This window comes from Leptonotus elevatus, chromosome 6 (genome assembly GCF_054856555.1).
Source record: "Leptonotus elevatus isolate MCC_2025b chromosome 6, RoL_Lele_1.0, whole genome shotgun sequence".
Classification (NCBI taxonomy): Eukaryota; Metazoa; Chordata; class Actinopteri; order Syngnathiformes; family Syngnathidae; genus Leptonotus; species Leptonotus elevatus.
In genome coordinates this window covers 26,699,965-26,723,528 of record NC_141244.1, presented here as the reverse complement: position 1 = coordinate 26,723,528, position 23,564 = coordinate 26,699,965, and the positions used below count along the sequence as shown (strand labels likewise).

The 23,564-nt window shown below is 45.3% G+C and overlaps 2 protein-coding genes across 2 annotated transcripts; both read left to right on the top strand.

The window, feature by feature from the left end:
• The first annotated feature begins 185 nt into the window (after positions 1-185).
• Positions 186-10,417, top strand: LOC147173010 (meiotic recombination protein REC8 homolog). The gene is made up of 16 exons (XM_086077628.1): positions 186-371; positions 1,445-1,513; positions 1,671-1,813; positions 1,947-2,022; positions 2,091-2,205; positions 3,273-3,348; positions 3,422-3,483; positions 3,924-4,141; positions 4,554-4,722; positions 6,909-7,125; positions 7,702-7,850; positions 7,930-7,972; positions 8,966-9,050; positions 9,596-9,664; positions 9,810-9,898; positions 10,117-10,417. The coding sequence occupies exons 1-16, from the start codon at positions 316-318 to the stop codon at positions 10,218-10,220; spliced, it is 1,740 nt and encodes a 579-aa protein (XP_085933754.1). The 5' UTR covers positions 186-315; the 3' UTR covers positions 10,221-10,417.
• Positions 10,418-10,572: 155 nt separating this feature from the next.
• On the top strand, positions 10,573-21,008 carry clk2b (CDC-like kinase 2b). Its single transcript, XM_086077636.1, has 12 exons — positions 10,573-10,848; positions 12,041-12,131; positions 12,203-12,269; positions 12,361-12,477; positions 13,193-13,359; positions 14,171-14,265; positions 15,448-15,577; positions 15,718-15,800; positions 15,877-15,956; positions 16,890-16,980; positions 17,074-20,185; positions 20,915-21,008. The coding sequence occupies exons 1-11, from the start codon at positions 10,783-10,785 to the stop codon at positions 17,254-17,256; spliced, it is 1,170 nt and encodes a 389-aa protein (XP_085933762.1). The 5' UTR covers positions 10,573-10,782; the 3' UTR covers positions 17,257-20,185; positions 20,915-21,008.
• Positions 21,009-23,564: the final 2,556 nt, after the last annotated feature.

Sequence of the window (23,564 nt, the reverse complement as noted above, 5' to 3'; positions counted from 1 at the left end):
TGTCTTGGCTTTTTCCAAGATTACTCCACTTATTTTGAAGGAGGGGAAAAAAAACATGGTGTGTATGAATTCTGTGGAGGTGGCTGTAATTTTAATTAATTAAAATTTTCGACAACAACTAATCCTTTACTAGAAGCTTCTACGAGCATCTTCTTCCTTCCCCTAGCAACCGGTGGGATGGACCAATCACAGCGTCCCTCTCGGAAACCTCCGATGTAAAAAAAATTTTTTTTAAAATCCAACTTTACAACTTCACTAGAAGTTTTTACGAGCATCTCCATAAGGAATATTTTAACTCACTTCTTGGTGGCCAAAATGTTTTACTACCCCGCTGTTTTGAAACGAGACACTGGCTGCTTCTCGACCATTTGGTGAGTAAAAGCTACATCATTTCGCCATCATTTGATCAAATGTGATCTGCTAGTTAGCTAACGATAAGCTACGATCATTGCATTTTGTAAATATATATTTTTTTTAATCACAAGTACACATGTACTAGTTGGCAAAAGTAGTTTCCAGGCATGTGTTTCACCCTGCGTAAGATTAAAGCACGCGTTTATAACCACGTCATTAGAAAACCAAATGATGTGCTTATGCCGCGAGCACGTGCGTGGCTGCTTTATTGAAATTGCGCTAATGTTGCCAGACGGCCTCAATTAGAATGAAAGTTGACGCTAAAATGACACAAAAGCTTTTTTTGGGAGCGACAATGGAGTTTATTTGACGTGTATGCAAGCAGTGAAGCATGAACGGAGAGGCAGGTTTTCATGGAAAGCATTTCGAAAAATGCTCTTTTGCTTATACTGCACATAATGACGTGTCTTTGTCTTTTGTGATCAATCTTATGCTGTTGACAAATTTACACAAAATGAGTTCCAATTCACTTCCAAATATTTCTTGTACAGTTTAATCCTGTACACACATTGAAACTTAACAAATAAAAGTATTAGTAAGATGCAATACCTTGGCGAATTATGGCGGGGTTGGGGGGCTTGCTGATTTGGTTTATTCCTTGTAAAATTGTCGTGTATTATCTTGGAAAATATGTTTGTTCATGCCAAAGTTTCTATATAAAAAAAAATAATGGAAAAACGTAATGTTATTACCTCCCCCCCCCCCCCCCCCCCCCCCCAAATAAAATACATAAATGGTAAGGCATGTTACATCATACCGATGCTAACTATCACAAAAGGAAGCCCATTACCACCAAAAAGAAAATAAAAAACGTGTTTTTTCCTGCCGGTATCGATCTTATTGCAGTTTTCACTTGATGGCGAAACAGAAGACCAACGCGGTACTCGTGTCCCATAAGTGGGAATAGTTATCTGTTTGTGCCCTGTGGTTGATTGTAATGATTGGTGACCAGTCCAGGGTATAACAAATGTTCTGACTAGTTAGTGTGTTAGTGAAACGTTTCATTTGTTTCTTTTTTTAATGTATGCAGGCTGGCTGCAACGAGGGGCATCACCGTTCCTCGCCGGGAATTCCTGAAAGTCAACGTTAAGCGCACCTGGTAATTTTAGACCGACATGGTTTATTTTCTCTTGTTTTGGTACAACTAAAGTTCTATTTGTTTGGACAAATGAAATGACGACAACATTTTTTGTGTGAAAAACAATATTCGAATTGCCATATCACGAAGCTCTAACATGCACTTGATACCTTCTCAGCGATGACATCATCAGCTACATCCTGGTGCAAGTCCCGCCTCCTCGGCCCAACCTGCCACGGCCTCGCTTCTCCCTCTACCTGTCTTCCCAGCTCCAGTATGGCGTGGTCGTGGTCTTCCACCGCCAGTGTGTCATCTTTCTGAGTGAGGAAGCGCACGTGTCACATGCACACACGCACACACGCACAATGCCGTTAACTAGTTTTATAAATAAATAAAAAAAGAAAATGAAAGCACATCTTTGGCAATACGTGGATTGAAATGCTGTCCCCCTCAGAGGACCTTCAGTACATTGTTAGCCAGCTGTTGAAGAAAAGCAGGTCCAAGGGGCTGGACATGAAGGACCCGGGCAGGTGAGGCCTAACGTGGTGCGTTCACGGACGCTCAATAAGCAAGCGTCTCTCTTCCGGCGTCATCCCAGACAAATGACACTCTTCGCGGACCCTCTGCCGCTCCTGGATGAGCTCGATGGGGGGCTGGACCCTCTGTTTGGAGAGATGGACGAGTTTAGGCCCAGTCCCAGCGTTCTGATGCAGGTACTGACAACACAGAACCACAGAAGTCAAACGCTTCACGGAGAGAAATGCAACCGCACGTGCCACATAAATATGGCTTGAAAATAAAATGGCAGACCAATCGCGGCTCACCTGTTTCCTCAAGCTGAGCCCTGATTGGTTGTTACCTGAGCAACCGTGACGTCATTGTCAGTTGACAGCAAGTGGCAAAATGGCCGCCCCTGAAATGGATAAAAACAGGTGGATGTTGCTGCTTAATTCATCTTTCACAAAAGCAATATTGATCTGAATGCCGAGTTTAGACGAGTTTAGACGAGTGGGGGCTCATGCAACTTATTATTGTCAAGAAAACTGATTCCAACAAAACAAAATAATTTACCAAATAACTCTCGTGCTAACATCACGCAATCACGAACTTTGTAGTCTGTAGTCGGTAGGAAAAAGAATTACTGCAAAATCTCAGGTTGTAATAAAATGGCTTCAGCCTTTTTTTCTGTCCCACAGTTCTGTTGTATTTAACTTTAGGGACATTACATTTTCATTTGAGCTTTCAGAACAGACGATGGCTCGGGGCCCGTTTGTGGCCCTCAGCGTGTATCAAAAGGGATATTTGCGACTAATAAATGTGTTTGATATACTCTAGAGCTTTTCTAAACATACAAATATGCAAATTGACTCTTACAATCACTGTGGTCATTAAAGAGAATTTGTTTTTGGTATTTTTACACATAAAAATGGTTTCTTTCTGCTCTGTCAAGGTCCAAATAGTGAACATATCACATGATTCCCAAGTAAGTAATGTTCATCTTATGACAGGTTGCTCTGGGTCGGTTTGGTTCTGAAAGTGAGTTGGGATGGAAAGATGCTGCTCAATGCAGGGGTTGGCATTTTTGGGGGGGATCACAGGGTCTCAACCACCCCAAATTCTTGCAAAATATGAAGTATTTGACTTCAAGGAAGTTGTTCAAAGACATGCAGCTCATTCATTAGTTTTGTGCTTGGGGGAGGTAACGCAAGAAGACAACGCTCGTCTTGCCGCATGTACACGCAGTTGTTGTACTGACGTGATCTTTGTGTGTCCGATGGAGGAAATTCCTGAGCAAGGAGCCTTCTCTGCCGAGAGCCCACCGCCGACCCCGGCCCGCTCCGCTTCACCAATCAACAGTAATTGATCATCTTCCATTTCCTATAGCTTGTCCTCATTAGCGGCAAAAATTTTGTTTTGACCTTCTCCCAGGAATTACCGCGTCTCGAGAACAAATCACCATGAACGAGTTGGAACCCATCTCGGTGCCCGAGGTACCGCACGCACGCACGCACGCACGCACGCACGCACGCACGCACGCACGCACGCACTCGCTGCAAGGTTCATTAGAGCTGCTCGATTATGAAGAAAATATTGATCACGATTAATTTGGTAATAATTGAAATCACGACGAGGACGATCATTTTTTTTTTTTTTTTTTTGGTGCAAAACAAGAAAATGTTAAAACGTAAAAAATATTAAGACAAATACATTTTATTGAAACACTATAATTAAGCAAGTTTCTTTCAGACCAAATCAGATTTATTAAATGAGTTATTTTAACATTGAAAAAAAATTGCATATATACATTTAAACAATTCAATCAAAATTAGTATTAATAATCTTTTATTTTTGTTTACGGTTATGCGAAATTTTGTAATTGTGGAGTGTAATAATTAAAATTGTAATTTCAATTGTCTGTTCCTGTTGGCAGTTTTCTGGCCAAGATCTGGACGACAACGTTGACGATACGCTTGAGGCGCTGCTGGCCCAGAACGACAACAACTTCCTGACCGGCACGACACGCGGCAACTTCTTGTCCTGGCGTCCTCATTCAGATCCGTCGAGGCCCGGGGCGGCGGCGGCAGCGGAAGCCGAGGTCGAGAGGGCGCCAGTGAGGGAGCCCAGCCCAGCCGCAGCGACCGCTCTCAAGTAAAGACAAACGCGCATATTTTACGCGCACTCACTCGGGGCTTGTGTGCCGTGTCGCAGATGCTGGCAATTTGGGCGAATTTGAGATTCTGACTTCTGTAGACATGCATGGTCGATTTCCTTCATAAATATATGAACAGTGGCACGGCTATGGGGGGGGGGGGGGGGGGCACACGAACGAGTGCCCACTTCACTGCACAAATAAAAATGAGACTCGCTCATCTCATTATGAAAGGAGCCACTTTGATTATCGCTCCTACCGCGGGCGGCCCTCCCTCTCGAGTTCCACCAAACTATGCTCGTCTGCCAAAAAGCCAACACGAGGTCTAACCCGCCCCCGCACAGAAATACTCCACACCAGATTTACGGCGGTCACGAAAACCAAACCCTCACTGTGATTGTCCTTGTTTAGCGCGGGTCCCACCGCGGCGTCCAGCCACGAGCAGGACCTCACCTCGCATCCCCAGGATGAGACTCAGGGGATGCCTCAGCCCCTCGCTGAGGAGATGACCCCCGTCGGCACCCTCCCGCCAGTCTCGTCGTCTCCGACGGACGCAGCGCAGGAGTCAGCAGTCGCAGAGGTAAAGGTAGAACCCGGGACAGGCTCACTGGTCCAAATAAACGGGCGCGTGTGCTAGCTTCTTTTTGGGAAAAATTGTTGCTGAAGGGGTCAGAAAAGACAATAAATTTAGCAAAAATTTTGCTAATTTGGTTGACACAAGACGAAAAGGATTTTTGTTGCTCATTAAAAAACATTAAAAGTCATTCAATGGATTTGGGCTGAAATGAAGGCCTTAAAGCAACACTAAATAGCTAGAATTCATATTTTCATAATTCTGCTGATGAAACATTGACAGCGAGATGAATGAAACCTTTGTCATGGCCTGAGGCGGTCTGCATCATTTTTACTGGCACTAAACAACTTTGAGGTGGACGCTGTCAACTCAAAAACACAAACACCAAAAAAAACTGCAGACGACGTGCAGACGGCTTTACGGCAGACGTCCTTTCCGCAGTCGTTCCAGACGGAAGTCGAGTCAAACGTCTACGTGCGATTACTGTTATCGTGCAGAAGCTACAAAACAGCCCAAGAAACAATTTTTTTTGTCAGAGGCGACAATAATAATAATGATGATAAAAAGCACAGTACAGGCGACGGGGGAGGGGGGATTTCCAAACGACGCGTGTATTTGTATCTGGTGACTAATTCACAACAAACAAAATGGCCTGTAGTCTCTGAAAAAAAGAAGTACTGTTTTGGTCACCAATGTCCAACATGAAACACTAATGTTATCCAGTGGCAGAAAACGACATCAAGACAAATCTATGACTCAATGTTTCACACTCCTTTTCACTATTGATGCTAACTTTTTAACTAAAAATAACTTTATGAAATACTAACTATAAAATGACTGTATCAATGAACTAAAAGATACAACCACATTTGTATTTGGTAACCATATTTGTAAACCTTTATGCTAATTAACAAGAGCATGAAAAAACAATTTTCTTGTACATCTAGAACTGATGTGCGATTAATCGCAAATTAACTATCAAAATCCTGCGATTAATTTACGATGAAACATCGTAAATTAATCGCAAATTAACTATCAAAATCCTGCGATTAATTTACGATGAAACATCGTAATTGACAGACTGTGCGTACGCGTGTGTGTATATGCAGGACAACCTGGGCATTCAATTGGTTTTAAGTTGCATTCAAAAGCATCAAATTTGCCGATACCTGCGAAAAACCCTTTCATAGCTCATGCTCGCAACGTCGCTTGTGCTAGCATCCACGCGTGCGCGCATCAAATAAAAGCACAACTTTCAACCACATATTTGACATTTTGGCTTCGACTTGATGGATCCTGTGAGAGCCGGTCGGAGATTATGGGCGGGTCTGGTTTTCATCGTCAAAACAAGATCATACGCCCGCAAGATGACCTCAGCCTTTGACCTTTTGCAGTATTGCAGATCAGAGGTGAGGTCATAGAGAAGAAGCGATGATTTGGTGACATCGCCTCAAAGTGCGTCACTTTCATGTCTTTTCTGCCTTTTGCCGGCACATTTGCAGGGAATCTGCAGGGATTGCTACGTTAGCACGCGCCCTTGCTTTCTTTGCTGGGGGGCCGTGACAGCACATTTCGAAGCGGCCCTTGTTTTATGGCACTTATTAGCGCCAACGTCGCTCAAGGATTCAGACTAAATCAAAGAGCAAAATGTGCGCCTCGTTGGACGCAGGTGAGGCACTCATTGTTTGGCCAAGTATTTGACTGGAGAATTTTAGCAGCAAAGTGGCAGACAAGTATCGGCATCGGCCTTTTTATGATTGTGAAGGTCGATAAAGCTACGTTAACTCATGAACAAAATCCTTTCAAGAACGGCGTCATTTCATCCTTACCTTATAAAACCGAATAATCCGGACCCAGAGTTGTCGTTAAAATCCAGGGAAAAACCGCAGCTGCCTTGCAGGAGAAAAGAGCCCGGATGTACAAGGTAAGTCAGCCTGCGGTCAACGGGTTTGACTCGCTGAAATAACAACACCCGTAGAGCTTTTTCTTCACTGTGAGGGTTCAAATAACATCCAAACCCACAGCCAGCAACTCAGAAGAATTAACACTCGATTTTTAATTCAATTAAAAACCACAGAATTTGCTAACCACCCGTTGTCGTCATTTCCGGTTCCCAAATGTGGACGCAAATGTCCCGTTCGCAACTCCAATGTTGGTTTCTTCAAATTGCAGTGTCTGCTCTCCCACCCTAGGGTGCGCCCCTCCCAGGGGAGACGGAGCCGAAGAGGAAGAAGAAGAGGGCGGCGGGGAGGCAGCTGATCTTCTTCGACCCGCTCACGCAGATTCCGCATGACAAGCTGCAGCAGCAGATCAGGGACCCGCTGCTGGAAACCAGGATTCGACCATTCCTGCCGCCCGAGTCGCACAGGCTGAAAAGTGCTCAGGAGCTGCTCAGCCAGCCTTGCGGCGGTCAGTTCCGCTTGGACCCGTTGCCTTCGTGTGCCCGTTGGACTCGGCATGGGCCGAGGACCTGTTTGATTATTTACGCTGGTTTCCGAGTTAAGGTTTCAATAACCGCTAATGAGCTCTTCTTTTATATTTTTTGAGGGCATTTCAATCAGGGCACAATAGATCTGTTGGGTAACCGAGCTACCTTTTTTCTTCTTCTCGGAGAGCAGAAGAGGGCAAGGGAGGGGTGGGTTACACGCGGAGGAAGGGGGATGGCGGTTGGGAGCGAGAGAGGAACACTGCAAACATGAATGCCTTTTAGCTGTTAATGTACCAAAAAAAAAAAAAAGATGCCAGTGAGTACTAGTTAGCTCCAAGGACAACATGAGTCGCCCACGGGCCCGTTCTAAAAATAGCTCAGCGGTCATGCGCACGACAGCATTCGCCTTCCTTCCCATTATTTGTCCGCATGCTTCCCCTGTGCTGCCGCACCTGCTGCTCTTTTAAAAGTTCACCTCGGTGACCTTGACAAAAATAACCCAGCAAGCTGTTTCCCCTTTCACCTTTCACCTTTCACCTTTCACCTCCTTTCTGCAGCCTTACCCGAAGATTTGCTGTTGCTATGGACACAATCCTCCGCCATCACGCCCATCGACGACACGCAGCTCCTACCCGGTGGAGGAGGCGTGGAGTCCAGCAGTTCTGAGGAAAGCCGCCCCGCGGAGCCCGACAGCGGCCCCGCCGAGGTTCGGAAGGAAAAGGGGGCGGGGCGCTTGTTTGTCGGAGGACGGGAAGTCTGATCTATCGTCTTGTGTGTGGTGGCAGGTGCCGAGAGATGGAACAGAAGCCGAGGCGGTTCAGGTGTCAGGTACGCGCAGTAGGGGCTTCTCGGGGGCGGGGCCGATGGCAAAGGTGGAGGTCGGGCAGCTGCGGGCGTCCTGGAAGGGAAATAAACAAAAGCGCACGCGGGCTGGGAACGCGCCATCCAAACACTCGTCGTTTGGGTTGACAATCCAGAAAGCGCGAGAAATACAATACAGTGTTCCCTCGTTTCGCGCTGGGGTTGGGTTCCAAAAAGGCCCGCCATGAATGAATTCCGCAAAGTAGTCCGCTATATGTTTTACATTTACTAAAAATCACCACACACTTTATACACTTTTCGTATGGATGCATTTACATTTTCTTACATTTCTTGTTTAAACATTTGCAATGTTCAAACCTTCATAAATTTGGTAGAATTACACTACTTGAAAATAAAAATCCGCGAAAACGTGAGCCACGTTATAGCGACGGAACACGGTTCGGGAAAAAGGAAACATTAGATCATCTTGTAGTTTTATAACATCAAATTCACTCGCATTGAGGTGATCGTCTCGTCTACTAATGTTAAACGAGTTCAAATGTCATGAATCTTCGATCCCGCTTATATTTTGTCTTGTGCTCCAAGGAGTGTGTAGGATCATGTTCGAGCAAATTCACTAAACACACCAACTGAAAAGCAGATAACAACTGCAAATAGTCTAATAATGCTTCTAAATATTGTATTTGTGCTGAAATGCAAAAAAAATTTGGTAAGAAAACAAGCATAAAAGACCGGAACCATCTACTTTCATGTTATACATTGACCCAAGCATTATGAGCGCAATATCATTCTATATCAAATATTCTGCATTAATAATAATAAAAATATTTCATTTTGATTGACACGGCTTAAAAGTTAGAAAAATCTTTCAGATGTAAAACGTAATGAAAATGTTCGACATGCTTTGATTATGATCCGTGCAAATTGTCTGCATCGTGTGCAACTGGACTTGACCGTACAAATTGACGGGTCCCAATATGGATCTTGTGTGTGTGTCAGGTCTTGGTTCACTTCCACTGGAGGCATCCGAGCAGCGGGAATCGTCTCGCGAGGTCTCCCCCGTGTACCCACCAGAGCAAGAAAGGTCTTTATTTTTATGCCTTGAGATATGAGCTTTCCTTTTTCATTTTCATTCATTTTTGAATGTCCTGAGATACTTGCCAAATTGGAGACTCGATGTGTGCCAGCACACATTTTTGCAACATCATGCCATGATCAATTCACATTGGTTTCCTTGCAATGGAAGGATAAGATCAGGTGGTGGCGCTAATGTTTTCATTAAGTTGCTTTAGACAACACTGAAGAACAAAAAGGAAGGAAACGCATTAGTGTCGACAATGCATACATTGTGCTTGCTTTTTCTTTGTAGGTTGTAAGGACAACAAATGTTCCAAAAAAAAAAAAAAAAAATTATGCACTGCATTTTTTTGTTCAAATATAACTAGAATGGCTGGAACAGATCAATTGCACTTGTGTTCATTTCAATGGCGAAAGATGATTTGGAATTGTGGAGTGTTTAGAGATGCAAACATGGTCACACACCAAAATAAATTGTATGGGAAGGCATGACGAGTTTGGAAATGCGATTGTCGAGCTAAGGTTTACTGTCTCCCCGTTTGCATGCACAAGCTGGTCCCGATCCGCCGTCAAACTGCCGGACCTCGCTGAAGTTCCGGAAGAGTTGCCGCAGTCTGTTGGGTAAGAATCATTGCCGTTTTCTCAGCTGCACGGGAGAGACTCACTGTACGTGCGTGTTCGTGTGTGTGTGTGTGTGTTCGTTTGTGTGTGTTCGTGTGTGTGTTCGTGTGTGTGTGTGTGTTCGTGTGTGTGTTCGTGTGTCCAGGCCGGAGGAGAAAGCTCTGCTTTTTCACTCTCTCCTTCCACCAGAAGCTGACCGCAGGCGTGTCAGCAACCTTTTTCAAAATCTCCTTGGTAGGACAACAGTATTTTTCGTTTTTCAACCATGATCCGTGTTGAGGTAATCGGTTGCCTCCCATTTTTTTTAAAATTGATCAACTCAAAAGTTCCAAAGTAAAGTTTTCCAGATGGTTTGATTCCACCCAACACTCAATGTCAACGATGTTTCTCTCTTCTGATTGGATGTTCCTCTTTGTCATGTCACCATAAGTGGTGTTGTTGTTGTGTTGTAGACATTTTGGCGACCGGCAAGATTCGTGCGGATCAAGTGGAGCCGTACGGGGACATCGTGCTCCAACGCGGGCCCAACTACGACGACGAGTCTTTTCATTTGTGAAGCAAATCAGTCTGTTGCTTGTTCGTTCTATGGGTCAAAAGTGTTTTTTTAAAAAAATGTAACCGTTGTACATTTTTACATCTTCAAATAAGCGTGCGTTCTACATTTTAATAGCCAGTTTTTTGAAAAAGAAAAGTAACAGTTGTATTGACGGACCTGATCTGACCTTCCCGCAATAAAGTTCAAAAGCCTGCCGAGCGAGCGTGTGCTGTATATCGAGAGCGATGTCAGCGATGCAGCGCAGGACCGACCGGCCTGGCAAAACACAGGCGAGGTTAAGGAGGTGCCAGGAGGGCAGTCAAGTGGAATGAAACCCGAGCTCTGTCCCCTCCCTCCTTCGTCCCCAAGACCACATCTTGATTCTTCCTCCGCTGCAAAGGGGGTTTGCCGGTGCCACTGAAGTTTATTCTTAGTCTCAGCGCCGTCCTGGCGTCTTCTCTCACTTTTGCCCTTGGAGTTGCCGCACTTGCTTCGTTCTCGTACCGTTGCTCTTTTGCATCCACGCTCCTCTTTTTCGGTGGGCTTTTCTTCCTCCATCCTCTCCTCAGAGTTGCTTGACGCGATGGGCAAGACCGAGCTGCAGTCTGTGTACAAAAGCTTTTTGGACTGTCTGTGCCGCTGCCTGTCAGTGAGTATCTCTTCGTGCGTGCATCGCGGACTTGAGCTCAAAGTGTGACTCGGTTCTGACGACGCACCTTCGTCGTCATCGTCGTCGTCGTCGTATGAGAGGCTCCTGCTCACGCTGATGCTTCTGATATTAATAACAAGTCGCAGAATGTGGATGGAAATAGAGCCCTGACGCCTCCAAGGAGGTCAGATGTCGCAGCTTATTAACCTTTGTAAACAAGCTGAGGTCACACTTGAGTGCACAAACTGGTAAATTAACATTTGACACGCCGCTGTTAAAAGTTCATTCTGTCACGGTTCGGTTCTGTGGGCTTGGGTTTTTTTGTTTGATTTTTGGTGTTTGTGTTCTTTGTTGTCAGAGTGTTTTGTCTTGTGTTCCTCGTCTTTCCCCCTCGTCGCCTTACGTGTAACCACGTCCGCCTGTTGTCTTCCCTTCCCGTGTGTGTCAACGTATCGGTGTCCTCAGCCGCTTGTGTCTTCCCCAGGTGTGTCTTGTCAAGTCATTAGCAGAGGTGTATTAAGTTTGTGGGGTTGGTCCATTCCGTGTGGGTGCATTGGCTACGTTATGTGTGGACGTTTGTGTGTCAAGTCTTCGTCACAGCCAAGTCGTCTTCGTCACAACCACAGCCAAGTCGTCTTCGTCACAACCACAGCCAAGTCGTCTTCGTCACAACCACAGCCAAGTCGTCTTCATCACAACCACAGCCAAGTCGTCTTCGTCACAGCCACAGCCAAGTCGTCTTCGTCACAACCACAGCCAAGTCGTCTTCATCACAGCCACAGCCAAGTCGTCTTCGTCACAGCCACAGCCAAGTCGTCTTCGTCACAACCACAGCCAAGTCTTCGTCACAACCACAGCCAAGTCGTCTTCATCACAGCCACAGCCAAGTCGTCTTCGTCACAACCACAGCCAAGTCGTCTTCGTCACAACCACAGCCAAGTCATAGCCACTCCACAGCAAGTCAAGGCAAATCAGGACGTCCTGTCAAATCATGGCGACCAGTCTAGTCACGTCCTGTCCAGTCATGGCGACCAGTCTAGTCACGGCCTATCCAGTCATGGCGACCGGTCTAGTCAGGTTCTGCATTTGGGGGCGCCATCACTCACGTCCCCCAAGACACATCCTCGTGCCTATTTGGTTATCAATATCCCATTTGTGTTCATAATGACACATTTCTCATCTTTGTTTCCAGCGAGGAAGTCATGAAGCAGCGGCGGACAGCGACCGAGACACAGAGAACGGCCACCTGGTCTACAAAAACGGGGACATCCTCGAAGAGCGATGTAGGTCAAAAGTTCAGGGTTGCCACCTTAGGAACGCTCGGCGCGTAATAACAGTTCCGTCCGTCTCACAGATGAGATCCTGGACACGCTGGGCGAAGGCACCTTTGGGAAGGTGGTGCAATGTTTGGACCACAGCAGGTCAAAAGATCATCAAAATCAAGCGGGGATGACAGCTGACGAGAATTCCACAAGTGTGATGATAATTTCCGGATGTTTCTTGAACACGCAGAAGTGAGCGTCAGATTGCGCTGAAGATCATTAAGAACATCGACAAGTACAGAGAAGCAGCCAAACTGGAGATTAACGTGCTGGAGAAAATTTGCCACAAAGATCAGCACAAACTTTAGTGAGTGCCGTCGTTTCTCATCTTGTCACATTTCATGTTTTTCATTTAAAACGTTTCATCAAATAGTGGCTTCTTTTTTTTATTTATTTTTTATTTTTATTTATTTTTTTATTTTTATTTATTTTTTCTTTAAGAGCTCAGTATTGTTCATTCGGAAATGTCATCATCATTGCTCTTTTATTTTTATTATTATTTTTATTATTATTATTATTATTTTTATTTTTTTTGTGTGTGTGTGTGTGTGCCAGGCTTCTTTTTTTTAAATACAGTCTTGAAAACTACGGCACTGCAAATAGATGCCTCGAATTGCCTTTACTATTGCGTAATATCAACACTCATGTCAAAGAAAATACCTAATTGTGATGCAGTTTGAATTACAGTTGACGTCAATATCTCCGGTTAGTGTGTAAGGAAGTGCAATCATTTATCCAATGAGGTGTGACTATGTTTGAGCCACCGAGTTCTGTGTTCGAATCTCGGCTGCCGTCTTCCTGTGTGGGGTTAACATAATCTTCCTGCGCTTCTGTCCGTTTTCTTTAGCCCCCCCCCCCCCCCCCCCCAATTCCAAAAACACGCATGACAAGTGAATTGAAGACTTAAAAATTGCCCATATGTGTGATTATGAGTGCGAATGGTTGTCACTACATGCCGTGTGATTGACTGGCGACCAGTCCAGGGCATGAACGGTAATCTATCATTTCATTGGCAAATGCAGCCACTGCGTGCAGATGCTGGACTGGTTCAACTACTACGGCCACATCTGCATCTCCTTTGAGCTCTTGTCCCTCAGCACCTTCGACTTCCAGAAAGGCAACAACTTCCTGCCGTACCCCATCCAGCACATCCGACGCATGGCCCACCAGATCTGCCGCGCCGTCAGCTGTGAGTCCGTCCGGTGCTTTTATTTTTTTATTCCTTACTTGCTGCTGGATAAACGCGTCTGATGTCAGTAAGAGGATTATGTGGCTGCAAAAAAAGAAAGAAGAAAAAAGCTGCGAGAAGCTAAACTCTGAGGATGATATGAGATTATAAATGTGTCTGAGTTGAACTCAAGTTGAATATGGTTGCAAATTTGCAATAATACGTCACCATGTTGGAAAAAGTACAATTGCGGCAAACTCTTGAAGACGGTAAATAATTTACATTAACACACGAGATGTTGAAGGACTTCAGATCCAATTTCAGAATTCCCTAAAAGTGGCCTAACTAAATACATGAATATTGCGTGAAAGTAAAATGGAAACACGAATGCGCCTCACCGGGATAGCCAATGAGATAAGCTTAGTTAGCGCTCAAGTACAAATGAATTAACAACAGCAGTTAAGCTTGACTTTTTCAACTTTATTGAATTGGAGAATTCAACTTTGTTGCATGGCTCCTTTTTCATTTGTGGCTCTGGTGGCCAATTGACTTAAGCGCCATTAGCAACCGTCAATCCAACAAGAGCGGTCATTTTGATGACGAAAATGGCAAAGGTTTTTTTTATTTTGTCTTTTGAGGTCTGCGATATTAGACACAAGGCCAAGATGGCGAAATGAAGAATTCCTAAACTATCTTTGGATTTCTGGCCGTTGTAATCACGTTCTCGAGCATTTAAATCAACACAAGTGTCGGCCTGAAGAGGGCGTTGGCTTCCTCCTGATAACTCGCCACCCGCCGCCATTTTCCTCCCTCCCTCCCTTTCCCCCTGCAGTTCTCCATGACAACAGGCTGACTCACACCGACCTGAAGCCAGAGAACATCCTTTTTGTCAACTCTGACTACTCCGTCATATACAACGCTGACAAGGTTAGAAAGAAAAGCAGAAACGCTGGCTGGGAAGAGAGAAATAAAAAAAAAAGGATCATTTTCTTGATGTTTGTGGTGAATGCAACTCTCAAATGTGTCAGCGTCACCCACTTGAAAAGTATTTCTACAAATAAAACGCTGTGGGATGACCTTGTTGTGACAAAGGTTTAGAAAATGTATTCATATTAGGAGGTTTTAAAAAAAAAAAAATTCTCCGTAAATAAGAACTTCATGTCCAAGCCAAAAATGAATGTTTTGTATGTACTTTACTTTTTACAGAACAGCCAAAACGGTGTGTTTGGTGAACACAATCCTGGTTCGTAGCTCATCTTCCACATCTGTCGATAAAACTAAATCTGCTCTTTCGGCTTTAGAAATACCAGAAACACTGCAACCGGGAATACTTTTGACGCTGCAGCTCTTGGAACGTGAACATTCGAGAAGCACTTGAATGGTTTGGTCCCTGGAAATGGAAAACCGTTGACACTGAATAAACGGAAATCCAGGAATAGTGGGACACCAAGAACACTTGGACTGTAGGAACACCAGAAACGCTGGAACTAGAAAAACTGAAGCACTTGGAAAATGAGGAACTTGAACAGTTAAAACACTACAAGACTACGATCACTGGAACATCAAGAATTTGTAGCCCACAAATACCTTAAGCACGAGTCGCTTGTGCAAGAACTTTCAGATCACCGAAAACTGGTCACCTTTGGTCCATTTGAATCCAGAAATGTGATATATGAATATGACACCGGGTGGAACGCCTGCAACTGGAACGCCAGGAATGCTTGATCGTAAGGAACGCTAACATGTCCTGAGGGTCCCTTTTACAAACAAGGAAAAACTGGAACATGGATTACAGAAGAACCGGGATTATGACAAATGTAATTTTTGGAATACTCGAACAGTGGACACACTTGGATGCTGGAAAACCAGCAGTGCGGGGACCTTCAGATGACTGGAACATTCGGAATATACGTTCCGCCTGTTTACTAAACGTTCTACTGTATTACTAAATAGCAGGATTTCTATGAACACTTGACTAAGACACGTGGAATGCCGAACGGTACGAACGTTCGAATTTGAGACGAGGAGTTCTGTTGTCTCTCCAAGCGGTGGACTTCTTGTCGTCCGCAAAGAACTGCTTCCACTTTCTGCATTTGTCCTTCTTTGCAGAAGTGCAATGAGAAGCGGGTCAAAGACAGCGCGGTGCGCGTGGTGGATTTCGGCAGCGCCACTTTCGATCTTGAACACCACTCGACCGTCATCTCCACGCGTCACTACCGAGCCCCCGAAGTCATACTGGGTAAGGCGGCGCGCGCGTCTTCCTACCAGCAACTGGCCGCCGTCTTCTGACCTGTCCGTCCTCTGACCTGTCCGTCCTCTGTCCTGTCCGTCCTCTGTCCTGTCCGTCCTCTGTCCTGTCCGTCCTCTTGTCGGTTGCAGAGTTGGGTTGGAGTCACCCTTGCGACGTGTGGAGTATCGGTTGCATCCTGTTTGAGTACTACAAGGGATTCACGCTCTACCAGGTCTTGAACCCGCGGCTTTGCGCGACCGCAAATAGAGAGCGGGCGGCTCAACTTGATCTGACTTCTGCTTCTGCAGACTCATGACAATAAGGAGCATCTTGCTATGATGGAGCACATCCATGGACCAATTCCTCAGCCAATGGTTCGAAGGAGCAGGTAACAAGCGGCGTGCAGTGTTTCCTTCACTATTCGCGGGTGATGTGTTCCACGCCTGCCCACGAAAGGGGAATTTACGTCAAGTAGAGGTCGTAAATTAGGAGCTATGTTTTGGTTTTGGTTTTTGTGGGGCGAGTTACTCATCGACTGCATCATGACGAACCCACCACACATTTCCCACCCTTCTAAACACTTGTGGTCATTTAATCAGAAAAATTAAAAAAAAACTATTTTTCTATATGAATAAGTTCATGACTTTAAATAATAAAGTGAAAAAGATTTATTTGCCATTAAAAAATGTTTACTAATTGTTTGGATGGCTAATTACAAATTTTATTTACGGTATGTTTCAAGGAAATGTTCCGTTCCGTTCCGTCTTCAATTTCGCTTATTCGGGGTCGAGTCGCGCGCGCGGGGGGGGGCGGCAGCTTTAGCGGGGAAGCCCAGACTTCCCAAGCCAGCCGTGAGACGTAGTCTCTCCAGCATGTCCTGGGTCGTCCCTGGGGCCTCCCGCCGGTAGGACATGCCCGAGTAGGAAGGAAAAGGAAAGGAAAAGTATTGTCGCTAAACGTACGTGTGGTTTCGGATGGCGTACTTGTGGTTTGTGAGCGAATGAACATGTCTGCCTTCACTGAGCAGCACGCAAACGCCATCCGCTGCCATCCGCATTGAATTAGCAAGCAAGAATGCCGTAAGCTCTGTTTTATTATACTTTATAAATATCATATGTGTGTAAACATGAATGCTTCTTTTCATGGCAATTTTGTCAATAATTCGCTTCACTTTCATTTGCAATTGCATTAATGTATGTAGCAATGGACTTAATTATATTACGGACGCAAATCCAAATCCACCATAAGAGCAAACCCGCAATGAGTGAACCGCGAAGTCGCGAGGTCAGTGCAGCATTTGAAGAAACGTTGTTCTTTCCAGGAAGCAGAATTATTTCCATTGCGGTCGCCTCAACTGGAACGAAAGCTCCAAGTCCGGACGCTACGTCCAAGCCAAGTGCAAACCTTTGCGGGTGAGCTTGCGTCCAAACTTTCAACCTTGGCTCAAACCGTCACTTCGCGACTCTCTTGATGCATTTGTGTCCCCCCCCCCCCCACCCCCCCAGAAGAACCTGCTGTCACAGAGCAGAGAACACCATCAATTTTTTGACCTCCTGGAGAGGATGCTGGAGTACGAGCCCTCCACGCGGATCCCTCTTTCCTCGGCTTTGAACCATCCCTTCTTCCTGCACCCGCAACAGTCAGCAAGGAGTCAGACGCCTCGAAATAGCTACAACATGGGCCGGTAATTTCCACCTGGACAACAAAGAGGTTTTCAGGTAATCTCGCGGAGTACCAAACGCAGCGGCACGGCACCGAGATAGCGGCGCGAGAAATCCTGCTGCGGTCTCGTGACTGGTTGACCGGAACACGGTGCCTTCTTTGGCACGTAGTCTGCAATATGGCACAGGACGCCGCCATGTTGCTGCGATGTTGCGCTTGCGATGTAGCGGACGCTTTTTCGTCCTCCCACATGCGTCGGAAGCACGTGTCGGATCGGGCTTAACTGATCCGAGCCGTAATGCGACGAGATAAACCCGAACTGTCCCGCTTTTTAAAGCTTGTAGCGGCAACTCTGCAAATGGCACTTCCTCAAATATGCGTTTTATATTTCAATATCAATAAATATATCATCAATTCTTCCTGTCTTGAGTTCCTGATCACGGACCCTGTGGAACACCACAGGAACACTTGAACCCATGAAACGCTCAAACGTAGCAAGAGTACCAGAAATGTGGCAACTAGAAACTAGCGGCACTGCAGTCCTTGGAACATTGAATGGCTTGGAAACTGGAACGACACACGGAGAAACAGCAGGACCGCTTGAATCCAGAAATAACTTGACGAGGAGCAAGAAGTTCTCAGGGATCCGACGACTTCAGGAACAGCAAGATTGCCAGTAAATGGACGACTTGAACGTTAGGACACCTGGAATGAAATTTCCTCTTATATCGTAAATCTCGTGATACCTCAAAACACGAGTGTCCCGATTTGCAAGTCATTTGGATGCTTTTTTTCCCCCCTGCTTTGACTTGCAAACACAAACTCAAGATATGAGCGATGTCGTATGACGACAGTGGGCCTAAATTCAACATACGAATAAGCAGCAGTTTGGTAGAGTAACATGCTCTTCGATTAAAAAAAAAAAAAAAGCAGTTATAAACAGTTATAGTTTACTGTCAACCTAAACAGAAAGACAAGATATTTTTTTTAAAGAACTCCAAAAGATTTTCCCTTGCTAGCTTAATGCTAACATCTAATGAAAAATATCATTGACATGCTAATAGTTGGCAGCAATCGTTTTTTCAACCCTTTGAACACAAATGGTGTGGCATGTAGACAAATCATATGTGATGCAGGGATATATATATATATATATATATATATATTTGTATCCTCTCCAAAAATATTAACCTCACAGAAAAAAATACTCGGCCTTGGTTTGTACTGTATATATCGTCCTGCCTCCCGGTTGCCAAGGTGAGCAAACCAAATCAAAAGTGAGCAATTCTTAAAAAAAAAAAGAAAAAAGAAGCAAGCAAGCAACACGTGAGTGTGAAACGTGACCATAAGCCACATGAATGCAATCAATTGTGTTGTTTTGCCCCAAATGTTTTTTTTCTCACACATCCGCGTTTCGTTCGACGCGAAGACTTGTCGATGTTCGGAAGTGTTTGCAAGGTTTCCCGTCAATGTGTTTGGTATCGAGCCAGTTTTTCTCATTCAGATTCAGCTCTGCTGCTTTTTTTCATTTGACGACTGCAAGCTTGTCGAGGAGGAAGAAACAAAAGGAGCAAATGTCACGCACATGCAAACACGGGGCGCGCTCGTCCCTGCCATTGACTGTGGCAGATTGATGGAGTGCAGTCAAGGCCGCTGAAGTGTTCTTGCCTCCGACCTTGCTCGATTCGTGCGCGTGCAGATGGCACGATACGCTTATCTGCCATCTTTTCCTGGCAACGCTGTTTGCTGATTTAATGGGAATGCAGTGAGGCCTCGAGATACGAGTTTGATATAGTTCCATGAGTGTGCTCTTAACTCAAAACACTTGTATCTCAAATTATATTTCTGTATTAAAATAAGTGGAGATGCCATATCAACAATTCACTTCTTGCCATGTCACCTGTTAGCTGAGTTTTTTTTTTCTTGTTACTTCCTGAAAAGTTGCGAGCTCATCATTTTTTGTGCTTTCTGATGGAACCTAAGCTGGTACAAGAAGGCGCTAAAGCCATGTTAAATATCTCTTAAGATGGCGCCAAAAGCCCTTTCTCTTCCTGAAGTGACTCGACTCATTTTTGCCGCATATTTGTGGATTCTCCAGTAAACTTTTTTTTAAGCTATTATCTGATATATTCTAAAGAGAGCGAATATAAAAGCTTTGCTTTGGTGCCACCTTGTGGCATCTTGGTACCGACGAACTATGTTGCCGTGAGGGAGAGGAGCTTCATCTATCGTGCAGGCTATAACCTTGTCTAAAGACCAGTAATGTTTGGCTGCCATCTTGTGGCATCGATAGGCAATTCTAACGTTTCTGTGGGGGCGGGGCTTGTTGATTATTCAGGATTTCTGTTAGACTCAACGGGACTTGGTGAAAATGGTTCGACTTGCACACGTTAGTGAACCGGGATGTCCAGTTTGACATGTTCTTCAGTTTTCCATTGATTTTTGTAATAGTGACACGCGAAAGAATCACGGAATTCAACATGCAGCGCAATCCAACATAATATGCAAATAGGCGTTTGCAGCTCTGCATCCCGTTCGAACTGTTTTCAAAATTTCAACATCGTCCCGTCAACAGGGCCGAGCGGATGTTTGTCAAAAACAGGTGGCCGGCGCCAGTCGGCGTGACATCGTCCGCGCTTTAAGCCTCCCACCCGAGCACGTGAGTCTTTACCTGCCGCGGCTAACGAGATCTTCTCGTTAAGCGCTAATCCTCGCGGGCGAGCGACGCGGTGGACGGAAAGAAGAGGAAGGGTCGCCGGGCCGGCGCCTCGCAGGATAGACACAAAACAGGGGAGGACGCCAGAAAAAAGAGACCAGAGGCGCGTTGGGAGCAACTTCTGTCACTCTCTTGCTTTCAACACGTTTTCGGCAGGTGCAAGTGGCGACCATCTGCTCGGATCAGGAATTCTGCTATCAGCTTTTTTGCCAACTCGGACCACCTTCTTACAAACGCGGGTAAGACTTGAGCGTGTTTATCGTTTATGTACGGTATACCTGCTCACCGTGCATACCACCACCCCTATTATTTGGTTCATCAGTTTTATAAACATTTTTGTTCCTACTTTTCGGCCTTCTCTTCAACTTTCTAAATCATATTTACGTATCTTACATTGCACTCCAAAAATATTGGCTCGGCAAGATCAGTTCCTTTGTTTTTGTTGTTGTCCTGAAGACTTTTTGACAAACGATGAACACGAAACACAAGTTGTGAATTTCAGTTTTTACTTCACGGTCTTCGCATTTCGACGTGTTCGAAGCCAGCCACTTTTCAAGTGAGCAAAAGTATTGGAACAGACTAAATGAATAATAATTTCCAATTTGTTGTCATGACGCTTACTCGCCACTGACTTCACCAGACGGATTCATTCTTCATTTGAAATGCTTTTCCAAGCCTTTACTGCAGCCTCTTTCAGTTCTGGTTTCTTTCTCCCTTCAGTCTCCACTTCAGGAGCTACAATGGATGCTCAAATCATTTCGTCAACACACATTTTTCACCGGACTAAAACTCGATGAGACACATTAATAAACAATAACTGGGACCAATCGGTAGGCATTTTCGTCCACTCATAAAGATGAGACGAAAATGTACTTTTGGACTAAAATCTAAGGACACTTTAGTTAATGATCAAAAACGAGACAAAAATGATATGATTTTGTAAAATCTTTTCTGTTAATCTGTCACAGTGACACATTGCCTGACGCGACCAGTCACGTCCGCACAGCATGACCGAAGGAGCGGACAACAACAACGCAGGCCTCCATCAGCAACTGTAAATCAGTAAGTCGCATTCATTCATAGCACGCTTTTCAGTGGTCGCATACAGAATAAAAAAAAATAAATAAAAAAAAGTAAGTCCCCCACCGAGGCTGAAAACGCAATGCAGCCATTTTCTCAATGGCGTCTTCTCATTAGGATCACGGGTTGAGAGGATGGGTACGCCCTGGGACTGGTCGCCAGTCAAATCACGGGGCACATTTAGACGAAGACGCAATCACATTTCAAAGTCCGAACCAAACCGTCAAGAGGTCCATTTGGGCCTGCAAGGATCGCAGAACCATGAGCGGCAATTTTTCAATGAAAGTAACTGTTGTTGCTAATTTCGTCCACTGGGGGCGCACTGACAGCCATTTAATCACTGCCTTTGACAAAGTATATTTTTTTTCAACAGGGCTAGAATCTGATGATGCTCCACTGCAAATGTCAAACTTGGAAACAACTTTACTGACATCATTGCCCCATTTTATACGAAATAAACACCGTTTGAGAGTCCATGCGAGTAATGGCTGCATTTTTTGCAACCTTCATTTTTCTACTGTCGATTATAAAAAATAAATTAAAAAAAGGGACAAGGCAGAAAGGAGAGAGTCTATTCTGTCATCAGGCACATTCGGTTTATATAGAATTATTGAACATAATATCATGTGGGTATTGACATGTTTTGACATTTTCTAAAATGGATGCCAGGAACATTCGGAAATTGTCACTCAGGATTTATCGCTTGTTGTGAAGCCAAAAAGATGGCGAGCAAAGCCAAGCCTACGTCATAAAAAGTGCTTGACATTATGAAGACCAAAATTCTGTGAAAATAGAGAATGTAGAAATATTTGAACAGAGACTGAAATATTGCAAAGGTCGAGCGACGGCTTGGGTTCAAAAGAGGTTCTTTTGGTGGGACGTTCGCAAAGCCGGCTTTGACCTCAATTTCGGTCGACAGCAGGGGGCAGCGCAGGTCACACCACTGACATGCATCAAAACACATGGATTCATCTTTTAATTCTTGTCAAAGGCGATATTAATCACATTCCCGTTTTCGACTCGTCAGGGCGCATCGCAAACAAAATACCGGACGCGGGTTCCCCTCTCACGTGTGACTTTTGTTGCGTTTGCAGATTATGGAGTCGGTGGCGAGAGTGAAGAAATATTTTCGCAGGAGGTTCACCGGCTGCGTGAGCGCCGTGCGCAACAGGAAGTTGTGTGCCGAGCGCAGGAAGTACAACGTTGGACGTCGGGGACGAGGACGCCGCGGCGGGTCGGGAAAGGCCGCTCGACCAACGCCCGACGGCAAAGATCCAGCGGCGGCGGTTCGCGCCTACCAGGCCGACTTGGACAAAGAGAGGCAAGTGCAAACACAGCCACGCTTCGAAGTTGACTTCATGCTTGACTGAAGCGAAACTTTATTTATAAAGCACGTGAAACAAACAACCAAACTGCAGCTGCATACAAAGCGCTGGTCATAAAGTAACAACTGTTTTTTTTGTTTTTGTTTTTTCTTAACTCAAATTCCGCTTCTTCACTTATTACTGCTGTAAAGAAAGTAGTAAAAGAAAAAAATGGAAGGAGAAGAAATAGTAGTGGAAGTAGTAGTCATGGCAACTGTGTGATGTATGTGTGCTAGCTTGCTAATGTAGCCTTAGCCATCCGTCACAACAAGGATTTAGCTTTTACAGCATCAAAAGGTGCAAGCAACCAGGATTGGGGGGGGGGGGGGGGGGGGGTCTTGAGTCTTGAGTCTTGGGTCTTGGGTCTTGTCGTCTGAAAAATGTGCTAAACTAAGACATATTTATTTTCGCTCTATACGGTTTTGATAAAAGTCCATGTCCTCCTCCAGGTTTTGGAGGACGTGTGACTTTCCTCTTATGATGGTTTCCGATCATCGTATGGAAACGCCTTTTATTAGGCGCGTTCCATTTGAGCGAGCGCCAACGGAGTCCGAAGTCGATGTTTTTTGAAGGCTTGTTTGTTGACTTGCAGAAAGCTGCGTGAAGCCGCGAACGCGCAGAAGAACGCCGAGAGGGCGGCCATGAGAGCGCACTTCAGGAGAAAGTATCGTCTGTCAGAGGTGCGTTCTGGGTCGCGTTCCGTTCCGTTCCGTCTTCAATTCCGCTTATCCGGGGTCGGGTCGCGGGGGCAGCAGCTTTAGCAGGGAAGCCCAGACTTCCCTCTCCCCCAGCCACTTCAGCCAGCTCCTCCGACGGGATCCCAAGGCGTTCCCAGGCCAGCCGTGAGACGTAGTCTCTCCAGCGTGTCCCGGGTCGTCCCCGGGGCCTCCCGCCGGTAGGACATGCCCGCAACACCTCCCCAGGGAGGCGCCCAGGAGGCATCCGAACCAGATGCCCCAGCCACCTCAACTGTTTTGCCTCTGGAGACAGAAAATACGCCGAATTGACTTCCCAAAACACGTTCATGACTTCATCGTGGCCTTATTTTTACCGCTGATGTGTTTGTGACTTGGTTCTAAATGCTCAGCGCGAGCCAAACGTCCCGTCACATTTTAAATGCAATTTCACGGATAAAGAAATCATCTCGCTGCTCGTCACTGCAATGATTTTAAGC

Excerpts from the sequence above, each read along its gene's own strand:
- clk2b (XM_086077636.1), top strand. The coding sequence starts at position 10,783 with ATGGGCAAGACCGAGCTGCAGTCTGTGTACAAAAGCTTTTTGGACTGT. Across the intron at positions 12,478-13,192 it reads AAAGATCAGCACAAACTTTA|CCACTGCGTGCAGATGCTGG; the intron begins GTGAGTGCCGTC and ends TGGCAAATGCAG. Across the intron at positions 14,266-15,447 it reads TCATATACAACGCTGACAAG|AAGTGCAATGAGAAGCGGGT; the intron begins GTTAGAAAGAAA and ends CCTTCTTTGCAG.
- LOC147173010 (XM_086077628.1), top strand. The coding sequence starts at position 316 with ATGTTTTACTACCCCGCTGTTTTGAAACGAGACACTGGCTGCTTCTCG. Across the intron at positions 1,814-1,946 it reads CCAGTGTGTCATCTTTCTGA|AGGACCTTCAGTACATTGTT; the intron begins GTGAGGAAGCGC and ends TGTCCCCCTCAG. Across the intron at positions 9,665-9,809 it reads GAGTTGCCGCAGTCTGTTGG|GCCGGAGGAGAAAGCTCTGC; the intron begins GTAAGAATCATT and ends TCGTGTGTCCAG.